At 53.1% G+C, this 13385-nt stretch overlaps 1 protein-coding gene across 6 annotated transcripts in view; it reads left to right on the plus strand.

Annotated features, from left to right (window-relative positions):
- Window positions 1–11567, plus strand: part of POU2F2 (POU class 2 homeobox 2) — a 32880-nt gene extending 21313 nt beyond the window's left edge. For 3 of the 6 annotated variants that reach the window (XM_040634055.1, XM_040634050.1, XM_040634051.1), the window contains 10 exons: window positions 3270–3375; window positions 3473–3564; window positions 5037–5150; window positions 5395–5536; window positions 5634–5782; window positions 5867–6043; window positions 7299–7365; window positions 8601–8802; window positions 8940–9013; window positions 9269–11567. In XM_040634055.1, coding sequence (XP_040489989.1) covers window positions 3270–3375; window positions 3473–3564; window positions 5037–5150; window positions 5395–5536; window positions 5634–5782; window positions 5867–6043; window positions 7299–7365; window positions 8601–8802; window positions 8940–9013; window positions 9269–9600 — 1455 coding nt within the window. In that variant the 3' untranslated portion in view covers window positions 9601–11567. Of the gene's footprint in view, window positions 1–3269; window positions 3376–3472; window positions 3565–4988; window positions 5151–5394; window positions 5537–5633; window positions 5783–5866; window positions 6044–7298; window positions 7366–8600; window positions 8803–8939; window positions 9014–9268 lie in introns of all 6 variants that reach the window. The other 3 variants (XM_040634049.1, XM_040634052.1, XM_040634054.1) reach the window with 3 other exon arrangements.
- The last annotated feature ends 1818 nt before the right edge of the window (window positions 11568–13385 follow it).

Below are 13385 nucleotides of genomic sequence, written 5' to 3' on the forward strand. Positions count from 1 at the left end.
AGGGTAGCTCTAGTTTCAACTTTTTGAGGAACCTCCATACTATTTCCCAGAGTGGCCATACCAGTTTGCATTCCCACCAATAGTGTAAGAGGGTTCCCCTTTCTCTGCGTCCTTGCCAACATCTGTCATTTCCTGACCTGTTAATTTTAGCCATTCTGACTAGTGTGAGGTGGTATCTCCTTGTGGTTTTCTTTTGTATTTCCCTGATGCCGAGTGATGTTGAGCATTTTTTCATGTGTCCGTTAGCTATTTGTTTGTCTTCTTTGGAGAAATGTCTGTTCATGTTTTCTGCCCTGCCTTTGTAATTCTGATAGATATTGCCAAATTATCTTCTCACCAGTGATGTGCAAGACTGTGTGTTTCCCCGTATGTTCCAACACAGCGTGTTACGCACTGCTGTTATCTTTGGCCATCAGATAGGTAGAAATAGTATCTCAGTGCAGTTGTAACTGTGTTTATCTTATTGTGAATGAGTCTGAATGTTTTTTCATTCAGAGCTGTTTGTATTTCCTTTGCCGGGCAGTCACCAGACCTATGGTGGCCAGATTACTATTGGATTGTTAGTTTTTCTCTTATTGATCTGTAATCACTCTTTATATGTTAAAGAAATGAACCCTTTGTGTCAAGTTGCTTATGTTTTTCCTCAGCTTGTTCACTTCCTATGACATTAAATTGGTCTTTGGAATAATGATAGCATTGGGAGGAATTGAGGGGCATGTGTCATCCCCCTCAATTTCCCAGAAAGAAAAAGAATGTCACTCTAAGTAACATAACTTTCCAATGTACATAAAAGTTGCTGAGTAAATTATGAAGCATCAGTGTGGGTTCATTCAACAAATATATGTGGAGCACTTACTGGGTGCCAGATCCTGTTCTAGATGCTGACATTATACTAATGACCAAAACCATCAAGATCACACTCTCGTGGAGCTGACATACCAGTGAGGGAGATGCACTGTGAAAGGGTACATGGAAAGAGAGACACCTTGAGATAGTGAGAAGTCTTACAGAGGAGGTGAAATGGAGATAACAAAGGAAGGGGTGGTGGTGGCTGCTTTAGATTAGATGGTCAAGGACGGCGTCTCTGAAGAGGTGATTTTTTTTTTTTTTCAAGAGAGAGAGCGTGAGTGTCTGAGGAGTGGAGACAGAGGGAGAGAGAGAATCTTTTTTAAAGGATTTGTTTATTTATTTATTTACTTATTTTTCTATTTATTTTTAAAGATTTTGTTTGTTTATTTGAGAGAGAGAGAACACAGAGGGAGAGGGAAAAGCAGACTCCTCACTGAGCAGAGAGCCCAATGCCAGGCTTGATCCCAGGACCCTGAGATCATGACCTGAGCTGAAAGCAGACGCTTAACCAACTGAGCCACCCAGGTGTTCCTATTTATTTATTTTAGAGGGAGAGAGCATGAGTGGAAGGGGCAGAGGGAGAGGGAGAGAATCTTAAGCAGGCTCCATGACCAGCGCAGAGCCTGACACAGGGCTCGATCTCATGACCCTGAGATCACCACCCTGAGATCATGACCTGAGCGGAAATCAAGAGTTGGACACTTAACTGACTGAGCCACCCAGGCGCCCCTGAAAAGGTGATTTTACGTGAAGACCTGAGTGATAAGAAGGGCCTTGGCAGGAGTATAAGAACTAGAACTGCTTGGCAGAGGGAACAGCATGTGCAAAGGCCCTGAGGTAGGAGTACATGTCAGGAAGACTAGCATGGGCTTCGGTATAAAGGACCTTAGAGATCAGGTGAGGAGTTTTGATTGTATTATTGTGGCTACGAGAAGCCATTGGAGTGTGTGTGTGTGTGTGTGTGTGTGTGTGTGTAAGGGGGTTTTGCTTTTCCTTTTAGAAATGTTCAAACCTAAAAGTGGAGAGTATGACATAAGGAACCATATGTGCCTTCACCCACCTCAGTAGCTATCAACCTTTTGCCAATCCTGTTTCATCTCTACCCCTCACTTTGTTTTGGTGGAAAGGCTGGATTTTTTTTCCCTCTCCCTCTGTCCCTGCCTCATTTCCCTTAAAACAAAATATTTTCATTGAAGTAGAACAAATACTGAAAAGTGCACAGTTCATAAATATACAGATCAATGACACTCAGAAACCAAGCATACTCATATAACTGGCAACTAGATCAGAAACTGAATATGGCCAGCTCCCCAGGCACCTCTGGGATCCTTCTCGCCTCTCCTTCCCCAAATGCCAATGGAACCATAGAGGATGCTCTCTATCGTGTCTTGCTTCTTCCATGTGTCATGTCTGGGAAGTTTACTTTATTGTGCGTCATTACAGATTTTAGACTGCCCCTTCTCGTTGCTGTAGCATTCCAGTGAATCAGTTTACTCACCCATTTCGATTCTTGATGGGTACCTGGGCTTTCTTTGGGTTTGGGCTATTACAAATGGTTCTGCCGTGAACATTCTGGTACACGTCTTTTGGTGAACACACGTACACACTTACAGGGGCTAACACCCAGGTGAGGAACTGCTGCGTCCTGAGGCAGGCATATGTTGGGCTTTAGTAAATAGTGCCCGTATTTGTTTTCTAGGGCTGCCGTAACAACCAACCGTGAACTGGCCGTCTTAAACAACAGACATGTATTCTTTCACAGTTCTGCAAGGCTTTAAGTCCAAAGCCAGTGTGTTGTCAGGGTTGGGCCTCTTCTCTCTGGGTCTCTTCACAGTGCCTTCCCTCTGAACATTTGTCTCTGTGTCCAAATTCCCCCTCACTAAATGGACCCCCGTCATATTGGATTAGGACCCTATATCCAAATAAGGCCACCCTCCGGGGTTCTGGGGGGGTAGGGATTCCTACATATCTTTTGAGGGGCAGACACAATTTAAACCATAACAGTGCCAAAGAGTTTTCCAAAGTGGTTGAACCAATTTACTGTGCTGGAGTATTTTAAAGCTAATTCCAGACATGGTTATCGTTTGCCTCAAGTGTTTTAAGAGAAGGGAAGACTTGGTCTGATTTACATTTTTAAACGATACTGTTTGTTCTGTGGGAATGTAAGACAAGGCAAATATTTCTTCAAGAAAGAGAAGGTAAAGCAAGAGTGAGCCCTCCTGGGACAGCCCAGATAGGACATTCTGGTAGCCCGGATTTGGAAGAAGCCTCCTGGGGGCTCTTAGCTCATGGACGCCATTCAGAGATCGTGCTCCATCCTCGAGGCCTACCCTGTGGAACCCCTCAGGGCTCAAGCGGTGCAGAGGGAGCTGGGCCAGGACTCAGGCTGTCTTTCTGTCCAACCCCCTCCCCCCCGCCAGGACATACAGCAGCTCCTCCAGCTTCAGCAGCTGGTGCTTGTGCCAGGCCACCACCTCCAGCCACCTGCTCAGTTCCTGCTGCCACAGGCCCAGCAGAGTCAGCCAGGTAAGGCCCCACCCCGACGACGGCATCCCCTTCCCGGCAACGCTTCCACAGAACTCTCCCTCCCCCCTCACCCTGTTCAATCCCCTTGTCTCTCCAGGCCTGCTACCGACGCCAAATCTCTTCCAGCTACCTCAGCAAACCCAGGGAGCTCTTCTGACCTCCCAGCCCCGGGCCGGGCTGCCCACACAGGTGAGAATGTCCACCGAGTCTACCAGGCTGGGTGAAGGGGGGTGGGAGCTTGAGGGTCTCCTTTCCCTTTGACCCTCCCCATTTCCCCCTGGGGACCAGCCCTGCTCTGCCGCTGATTTGCTGTGGAACCTTAGGCAATCAGCTCTCCCTGTCTGGGTCAGCTTCTGCCTCTATAGAGTGAGGGGAATCAGCCAGCCCAGGGGCTTTTAACACTTTCAGACACATGGACTCTTTTGAGAAACTGATGATTTTGATCTGACCCCCGCTCCCCTAAAATGCACACGTGCATAAGCACACAAAAAACCTATAGGTTGTGGCCTGGCCTTTCTTCCAGTTTGCTGACTGGGTTCTAGACTTTAATAATAGTCTTTCATGATTCTTTATGGATTTCAATGTTCCCTCCTACCCACTTTCTTTTAAGAGCCCTTTCAAAAAAAATGTGAACTATTTCAGAAAACCCAAAAAGTTTAGACTAATACAGGGCTGAGCTGAATTCTGAAATCCAAAATACTTGGAAAACCAAGTTGTTTTTGTAATGTGAGACCAGAAGTCATTTGGCTGCAAAACCTGTCTTGACCTAAGGCAAAGAGTATGACTTTCCTTTCTCCCTCCTGTGTGATATTTGTGCTTTGCTGAGAGCTGTTAATGTGTTCAATTATGGGGTGATGCCTTGACCCTGATAGGGGGAGACACATTATTTATATGTGCCCCCATGTAGGCTTTCTAAAATCTGCAAAATTTCTGAATTCCAAAACACGTCTGGCCCCAACCTTTGGATAATGGATCCAGGACTTGTATAGCCAACATGGCCGCACTCACCACCTGTTTCAAATATTTTTAGGGAAATAGAACATTCCAGAGAGAGCTGTTGCTTCTTTGTAAATCTCCCAGTCACCCTCTCCATCTACTTTTTAAAATGCTTTCACTTTATTTGCAACCTTTAATCAGATACTCCCATCAACCCCACGGGGTCAGCAGAGCAGCCATGGTCATTTCCATTCTGCAGAGGGGAAAACTGAGGCCCAGGGTGATTAAGAAACTTGCCTGAGTTACCCAACAATGCAGTAGCAGAGCCAGTCATTGATTCCCTGCCTGAGAGAAGGATAAAACCATGGTCCCCAGCTTCAGGGAAAAAGCCCTTGGTTAAAAGGAGCTGGCTACTCCTTCTGGGAGTTTGCAGGCTGAGAGGGAAAGTGCAGAGAGAGAGTTGGAGCAGTGAGAGGACCCTATGGTGCAGCATAGTGTCCCCTTGATAGGGATTGACAATGAGTGTGCATCAGCCACCTGGGGACAGGTAGAGGAGAGCCTGCAGGAAAAGGCTGGAAGGCAGGGAGGGAAGGGGGGAGGGGGAACTGCGCAGCCATTGCTGAGCCCCATCCTGGTCCTCGGTCCTGCACCCCACCCACCCCTGCCCACCCTACCAGGCCGTGACCCGCCCCACGCTGCCCGACCCGCACCTCTCGCACCCGCAGCCCCCCAAATGCTTGGAGCCACCATCCCACCCCGAGGAGCCCAGTGACCTGGAGGAGCTGGAGCAGTTCGCCCGCACCTTCAAGCAACGCCGCATCAAGCTGGGCTTCACACAGGTCTGGGGCCACCCGGCAGCACGGGCTGTGGGCGTGAGGTGAAGCCACCCGGCCAGGTGGTGGGCGGCAGCGGGCTCCCTCTCCCAGACACCAGGGCTGTGGGCGTGGTCAGGTGGTGGGCGGGGCAGAGGCCACAGCTGGCTGGTGGGCAGGGGCAGGGGTGTGGCCAGCGGGTGGACCGGGGTGAGCCCCGCGGCGGAAGGCGGGGCCCTGACGCCGCTCCATTCCCACCCCACTGGGCCAGGGTGACGTGGGCCTGGCCATGGGCAAGCTCTACGGCAACGACTTTAGCCAGACGACCATCTCGCGTTTCGAGGCCCTCAACCTGAGCTTCAAGAACATGTGCAAACTCAAGCCCCTCCTGGAGAAGTGGCTCAACGACGCAGGTGGGACTGGGCTGAGGCTCCCAGGGCGGGCGGAGGGTGGTGGGCCCGGGAGGCGCCCTCTCATGTCCCCCCTCCCACCGTCTCCTCTCGGGCACAGAGACTATGTCTGTGGACTCAAGCCTGCCCAGCCCCAACCAGCTGAGCAGCCCCAGCCTGGGCTTCGACGGGCTCCCTGGCCGGAGACGCAAGAAGAGGACCAGCATCGAAACAAACGTCCGCTTCGCCTTAGAGAAGAGTTTTCTAGCGGTGAGGCCTGGCCTCCTGGGCGGCCCTGAGGGCTGGGCTGGGGGGTCAGGGTGGACCTGGGGTTCACCTGCCCTCTGCCCGCAGAACCAGAAGCCTACCTCAGAGGAGATCCTGCTGATCGCAGAGCAGCTGCACATGGAGAAGGAAGTGATCCGCGTCTGGTTCTGCAACCGGCGCCAGAAGGAAAAACGCATCAACCCCTGCAGTGCAGCCCCCATGTTACCCAGCCCGGGGAAGCCGGCCAGCTACAGCCCCCATCTGGTACCAAGAGATGCTCTGGGGGTGGGGGGCATAAAGTTCTGGCAACACCCCAACCCTAGGCAGGCACCTCCGTGAACACAGTCTACTTGGTTGTCCACAGTGCCTAGCACAGGGGCTGGGATACTCACCCTTGGGGACAGGCTGTCACATGGGTGGAGCATAGTCACACAGGGATGCAGTTTCCAGGGAACTGTGGTCTTATGTGGGGGATACAAGCACCCACAGACACACACCAACAGAGACAAAAAGAGTTCTCACAGGGCATGGCCACATGGGGATGGATCCCAGGTAGGGGATGGAGGTACCTCCCCCCCACACACACACAGTTCACAACCACACATATAGACGCAGGGACACACAGACACAGGCAGGGAGAGCATTACATCCCTGGGTATACATTCAGGCTCACAGCTGCAGCAGACCCACTCAGGATCAGACACACTGGGACACCCCTTTATTGCATCTCATGTAGAAAGAGGCTGTGATGCAACAGAGAGGAGCCCCCCACCCCCCTGGTATGGAGGAAGAAGAGACCACGTGAGCTGAGTTCTAAAGGACGAGAGAGAGGTTGCCGGTCACTTAAAGCGTAGGCAAAGGGACTGCCGTGCACAAAGGCCTAGAAGCCATAGTGTGCTGAGCCCAACTGGAGGAACTCCAGTGCAATTTAATGTGGTTGGAGCAGGAATGTATATGAATGAGTGTGAGGGTAGGGGCTAGGCAGGGACCAGACTCTCAAGTAACAGGTGAGGAGACTGAACGTGAACCATGGGCACTGAGGAGCTAAGGAGGAGTTCTGAGCTGGGGAGGGACAGGGTCACATTAAGAGTGAGGCTTCTGGAGCTGATGGAAGGACAAGACTGGAGGCAGGGAGGCCAAGAAGGAGGCTGGTGGGTGGTCCCAGAAAATAAACAACAGGACATCCTGACAGTCTGATGCAGAGACATCCCTATCATCATAACCACCCCCCCAACATACACACTCTTTAGACCTGCAACTGGACGGTGTCAGAGGAGAGGTGAGGGAACACTCTCAAATGGGAATCATTTCTTCCCACCTGTGGCTCAGGATCACTTCGGGTAAATGTTAAGGTAGATAGGATGGAAAGAACCTAGCGTAATACAAGCATAGCATTGTGCCCAAAGTCCCTTCTCCCCTCAGTCTGAGGGCAGATGAATGGGGGTCTTACTCACAGGGAGTGTCATGGGGGCTGCTGGGAAACAGTGGCCTCACCATGCCTTCTTTCTTCTCTCCCCAGGTCACACCCCAAGGGGGCGCCGGGACCTTGCCATTGTCCCAAGCTTCCAGCAGTCTGAGCACAACAGGTCAGGGCGGGCAGGAGCCCGTGAGGGGGCGTTGGGAGGACCCAGGACAGGCCCAAAGTTCTCTAGCGGCTGAAGGCATCTGTGGGCCTCAAGGCTGAGCCTGGGGATAAGGGAGGCAGTGGGCACGGAGGGGAGAGGGCAGCCTCACCCCTCCCTGCTAGAGCAGCTCGGCTCTCATCTGCTCTACGATTTCCTATGAGAAAAGCATGGGCTTTGCTAAAACTTGATGTGTACCCAGGTTCTGGTCCTGGCTTTTATAAACTGTGTGAGTTCCAGGAGTGACTTTACCTCTCTGAGCCTCAGGTTTTATAAAATTATTGTCAATGTATAATACATACAAAAGCTATATACATGAATATATACATACAAGAGTATGTATGTCTGTGTACCTCCCCACCACACACACACTCTTTGTACCCTTGCTCCCTTCCTGGGACAAGGCCTGTGTAACACCATATATAAGAATAATAGAAAACTGGAGCCTGGCTGGCTCAGTCGGTGGAGTATATTCAGCTCCTGATCTTGGGGTTGTGAGTTTGAGCCCTATGTTGGGTGTAGAGATTACTTAAACTAAAAAAGAAAAGAATAGAATAGAAAACAAACATCATACTGATTTTTCTCAGATTAAGAGATAATAAGTGGAAGTTTATAAAGTTATAAGGCTGTGCCTCGCACTGTCTAAACTCTTTATAAAGAATATTGACTTATTTCATCCTCACACTCATTTTATGAAGTAGGTTCTATTATTATCCCCATTTTCCAGATTAGGGAACTGAAGACCAGAGAGGTGAAGGCACTCGCCCAAGGGCACAGATGGAACGGAACAGCCAGGAAATTGCTGCCCTTGGCTGTCTGGCGGTCTGGCCCGAGTGTGGGCTCTGAGCCCTGTCCCCCTCGGCGCGCACAGCTGCAACCCCCTGCCTGGCCCCTAGAGGGAGCCACAGGGTGTAGTCTTCTGGGCGCCTGGCGGGGAGGCTCAGGGCGGGGTTCACGCCGTGTGAGCGCACCCGGGCACAGGGCTTGGCTCCGTGGGTGGCAGCTGCTCCCACTGCGATTATTGTGATCGCTGTCACTGCGGCTGTGGGATGAGCGGACGGGAGGCCTAAGTCTGTTCCTCCGGAGGAGATGTCGCAGGGCTCGTGCTGGGCGGGAAGGCGAGCAGACGTGGACCCCGGGTTCCTCGGTGGAGGACGAGTGGAAGCTGAAGTCTCCGTTTCTCTGTCTCTCTCTGGCAGTTACTACCTTATCCTCAGCTGTGGGGACGCTCCACCCCAGCCGGACAGCCGGAGGGGGTGGGGGCGGGGGCGGGGCCGCGCCCCCCCTCAATTCCATCCCCTCTGTCACTCCCCCACCCCCGGCCACCACCAACAGCACAAATCCCAGCCCTCAAGGCAGCCACTCGGCTATCGGCTTGTCGGGCCTGAACCCCAGCACGGGGTAAGTGGACAGCTGCAGTTAGGGAGGCTGTGGGGAGAGAAGCAGGGTCGCTGCTGCTTCCCGGGTGGGAGCCGCGCCCTCGTTCTGCCGCCGGTGGGTCCCTGCCCCTGCTAACGCCTCTGCTTTGCCTCTTGCAGAAGCACAATGGTGGGGTTGAGCTCCGGGCTGAGTCCAGCCCTCATGAGCAACAACCCTTTGGCCACTATCCAAGGTGCGTGCTGCCTCATGTCACTCCCATCGCCACCAGCCTGGCCCCCTGGGGCCTCGAGCCTCCCCCCATTGCTGCTCCAGCCATGCCATCCTGCCCCTGCTCACTGCATCGCTCGCCTCTTCATACCCATCTCACCTTTGGGGAAGGTGTGAGGGGTGCTGATGGGGGTCAGTGGGGCAGATGGGAAGACAGGGGGCACCTGCGGGCAGGATGCTGGAAGGCGCCCCCAGCCCAGCCTCTCTCTCTCCCCACCAGCCCTGGCCTCTGGTGGAACCCTGCCCCTTACCAGCCTTGACGGCAGCGGGAACCTGGTGCTGGGGGCGGCTGGTGCGGCCCCGGGGAGCCCTGGCCTGGTGACCTCACCGCTCTTCTTGAACCACGCTGGGCTGCCCCTGCTCAGCGCCCCGCCTGGCGTGGGCTTGGTCTCGGCAGCTGCTGCGGCCGTGGCGGCCTCCATCTCCAGCAAGTCTCCGGGCCTCTCCTCGTCCTCCTCCTCGTCCTCGTCCTCGTCCTCCACTTGCAGTGAGGCGGCAGCACAGACCCCTGGAGGCCCTGGGGGGCCCGAGGCAGGGTCCAAGCCCGAGTGAGGGCCCACCTTGCCTCCCCTCCTACTCCTCTGATCCCCACCTCAGTCCCCCCCGCCTGGGAAGAGGGCGAGGAGGTCAGCGGTGGTGGCGCAGAGGGTCCTCGGAGCCGGAGTGACAAGGGAGGAAAGACCAAAAAAAAAAAACAAACCCCCAACTAACCAAAAAAACAAAACAAAACAAAAAACAAAAAGAAAGAAAGAAGAAAGAAAGAAAGAAAGAAAGAAAGAAAGAAAACGAAAGAAACCAACCAACAAAAAGAAACCAAAAATAATCACAACAGAAACCAGCTGCCCCAAAGGAACCAGAGGTGAAAAACAAACAAAAACCAAAAACAAAAAAATCCCCCACAAAACCAAACCAAAAACCAGTTGCGAGCCAGACCTCAGTGTGCTCACCCTCACCGCTATGACACCAAATAAGAACCCCAGCCAGGGGCAGAGAAGCCTCGGCAGGGCGGACCTCTCGCTGAGCCCCTGGCTGGGGGGCCAACCCCCAACCTTGCCTCCCCCAGTGGGGGCCAGAGAAGGCAAAAGAGAATGTGCCAGCCTCCAGCCCCAGCCCCCAGCCCTGGGCCAGTGAAGACAGGGCACAGCCTGGGGCCGACAGGGTGGGCTCAGAACCACTCGCCAAATGTTCTTTTCCAGAAGGTGAAAGAGAAGGGGCGTGAACAACCTTACACCAAATATTCAGTAGCTTCATCCAAAGGATGTACAGAATTTTTAGCGTTGCGCTCAACAGAATGTGTCCCTACCATGTGTCCCCCTCTCCCTTGGCCCCTGGCTCTCCCCACCTGGGCAGGGGGTCTTGCTTTAACCTCCTCCCTCCCCCAGCCAGGGGAGAGAGCAGGGTCAGGCCTGGGATGACTTTTCACCCCTCGTACCTCCCCCTTTTCCCTTTGAAGGGTGGGCTAGGCCGTTTTGCGAAGTTCTAGCTCTCACGTGTCTCCCCCCGCCCCCAAACCCCGTCATCCTCCTCTGCTCTGGAATCCACCCCCTTCCCCGGCCCAGGGGAAGGTGGAAGTTTTCGGCAAGAGGGATGAGGTGAGGGCATTCAAGTTGTCTTTTTTTCCCATCCTCGTCTGTCAGTTTCCCTGAAAAAAAAAAATTCATATTCCAGTGCCTATCCGTGGGATCCTTCACGTTCTTTGACATTGACCAGAAACCAAAAAGAGAACTCACCTCGCTCTTCCCACCCTGTGCCCCTCTGATACTGGCAGATGCCTCTTCCTCTCCCCCCCAACACATGTACACACGCACGCACCCCAGTGGTGGGGTTCCTCGAGGTGGCATCCCCATCAGGGTCCATGTGGCGGGGACAGTGCCATGACCTGTGGTCCCCATCCAAGAGGGCGCTGTGGTGGCCACCACTCCCACGAGACCTCCCTTGAGGCTTGGCTGGACCCCGTGTTTGCCCAGCCCTGGACCCGTCTCAACGGACAGAGGAGAGACGCCGCTGGGAGCCACTCTGCCCTCCTGCTATTGTGGAGGCCAACAAAGTTTTGAACCAAAAAAAACCAAAACAAAACACAAAAAACAAAAAAAAAAAAAACCAAACAAACAATAAATTAAAACTAGAAAAAAAAAGAATTTATAGATATATATATATTTAAGGGAAAGAAGACAGGACTCTTCAAGAATAAGAAGGAGCCGCGAGGTGGAGCCAAGCCTCTGCGCCTGTGGTCCAGGCCCTTGGTCCCCAAGGCGGATGGAAGGACAGACGCTTCTTTCTCTTCACAAATACCTCATGGACGTCGTCTTCGGGAAAGCCGGAGGGGGAGGCTGGGGCAGGGCCTGTCCCTCAGCCAGGGCGGATGGAAGCGGGTGGGCAGGGCTGAGAGAGGGGGATCAGGGACAGGGGTGAAGAGCCCCAAGCTCCCTGCCCCCCAATCCATTGAAAAAGCTTTAAAAAAAAAAAAAAACAGGAAACAAGGAATAAGAAAGCAAAAAGAATGGACGAAGGAAAACGAACAAACTTTCGGGTGGTTTGATTCCTCTTTTGATTTCTTTTTCTGTTCTCTTCAGTCTGTTCTCTCTCTGCTTCTCCCTCTCCCCCTTCCTTCGCTCTTCTCTTGCCCCTCTCAGTCTCCCGTCTTTCTGTGTCTCTCCTCAAACCAAAGTGTTGCTGTGAAGGACGCGAGCCATTGAAATCAGAGACCTGGCCCCGCTGGGCGGAGCAGCCGGGAGCCCCGAGCCCCGAGCCAGCGCCAGCCGTGCTGCTGGACACTGCGAGGAGAGGCGGCCGCCGCCCTGGGTCCCCCCACCGAGGGCTCAGCGTTCTCTTTCTTTCTTGTCTCCCTTCTCCCACCCGGGAAATGAAACTGTTGGGCTGGGCCACGGAGACAGCAGAGACTCGGCTGTTTTGGGGGTCTCCGGGTGCCTTGTCTGGGCAGCTGTGGTGTGGCCGCCCCTCCCGCCCTGGCACCGATGGGGCCTGGCATGCCGTCGACCCGTCCTCGCCAGAATGTAAGCATCTCCGCTGAACCGACTCCCTGCCCTTACCCTACCTCTGAGTTTGTCCATTTTTATTTCCTGAAGAGAAGGGACTGGCGAGAGAGCCTGGGCCCCAGCCCAAGGGTGGAGAGGGGGCCAAGGGCTCCTGAACAGATAGGAAGGACATTTGAGCAGAGCAAAGTGAAAGGAATTACGACCAAATACCCCTCCGAGAAGACAGGCAGCATGGAAGGCATGGTGGAGATGACTCAAAAACTATGATTCTAGACCAAAAACAAAAAAACAAAAAAAAAAAAAAAAAAAAAAAAACCCCAAAAAACAAAACAAAAAAAACCCACCAAAAAGACAAACAAACAAAAAAAACCCAAAAAAACAAAAAAACCAAAAAAAAAAAAGGAAAAAAAAAGAAAAAAAAGGAAAGAAAATCCAGGACTCACCACCACCCACTTCATCCTGCTTCCTTCCCATCAAGTCCTGCCACCCGGGACCTCTCCCGCACCCTGCACCCCGGTGTGGGGGGAGTGGGACAGAGAGGAGAGGAGGAAGCAGGGGCAGGGATGGGGCCGATGCCCTGACATTGGTGGAGGGACCCCCGTGCAGCCGGGGATGGGGGGGACCCTCCCCATCCAACCCCCATAACTGGGAAAAGAAAAACAAGAAAAAAAAGGAAATTCCTGGGAGGGGAAAAATAACCAAATCCCAAGCTTTAACTACAGCTGTGAAACCAAATATTGGGAAGGGGGTGGGAGGGAGGGAGGGGCAAGTGTGCCCCAGGTCTCCCCCCTGGGCCCCCCTCCCCCGAGGACTCGAGATAAGGCACCAAATACCTCATAGAACTTTAATGTTAAAAAAAGGAAACCAAATATCGTTGGCTGGGGGCCAGCCAGGGCAAGGGGCTGGGGGATGGAGGGAGCCAGGGTTGGGAAGGTGATGGGGAATTCATGCCCCCCACCCCGCCCTGCCCCTTCCGCTCCAGTATCCCCTGTCTCGACTCCGGGAAACAAAACTATCTCATCGTTTTTATTTTGTGGTCTGTACAGAGCCTGTGTCCGTGTGTCTGTGTGTGAGCGAGAGAGTTGGGGGGCTGGGGGACTTTATGTGGGAGATGGGGAGGGAGACCCCAAGCTAGGCTCTGGGCTAGGTGAGATGTCTGAGGTGGGGGGCCAGTGGCCTGGGCTAGAAAAAGAGGAAGATGAGTGAATTGGAGGAACGGGGAGCCTTCTGAATTTCTCTTCTCCCCAACCCTGACCTCCTACTTGAGGGAGGGACAGAGAACGGGTCTACCCTAATGGTGGGCCTTTTGTGCCAAAAAAAAAAAAAAAAAAAAAAAAAAAA

This window comes from Ursus maritimus, unplaced genomic scaffold (assembly GCF_017311325.1).
Source record: "Ursus maritimus isolate PB19 unplaced genomic scaffold, ASM1731132v1 scaffold_19, whole genome shotgun sequence".
Taxonomy (NCBI): domain Eukaryota; kingdom Metazoa; phylum Chordata; class Mammalia; order Carnivora; family Ursidae; genus Ursus; species Ursus maritimus.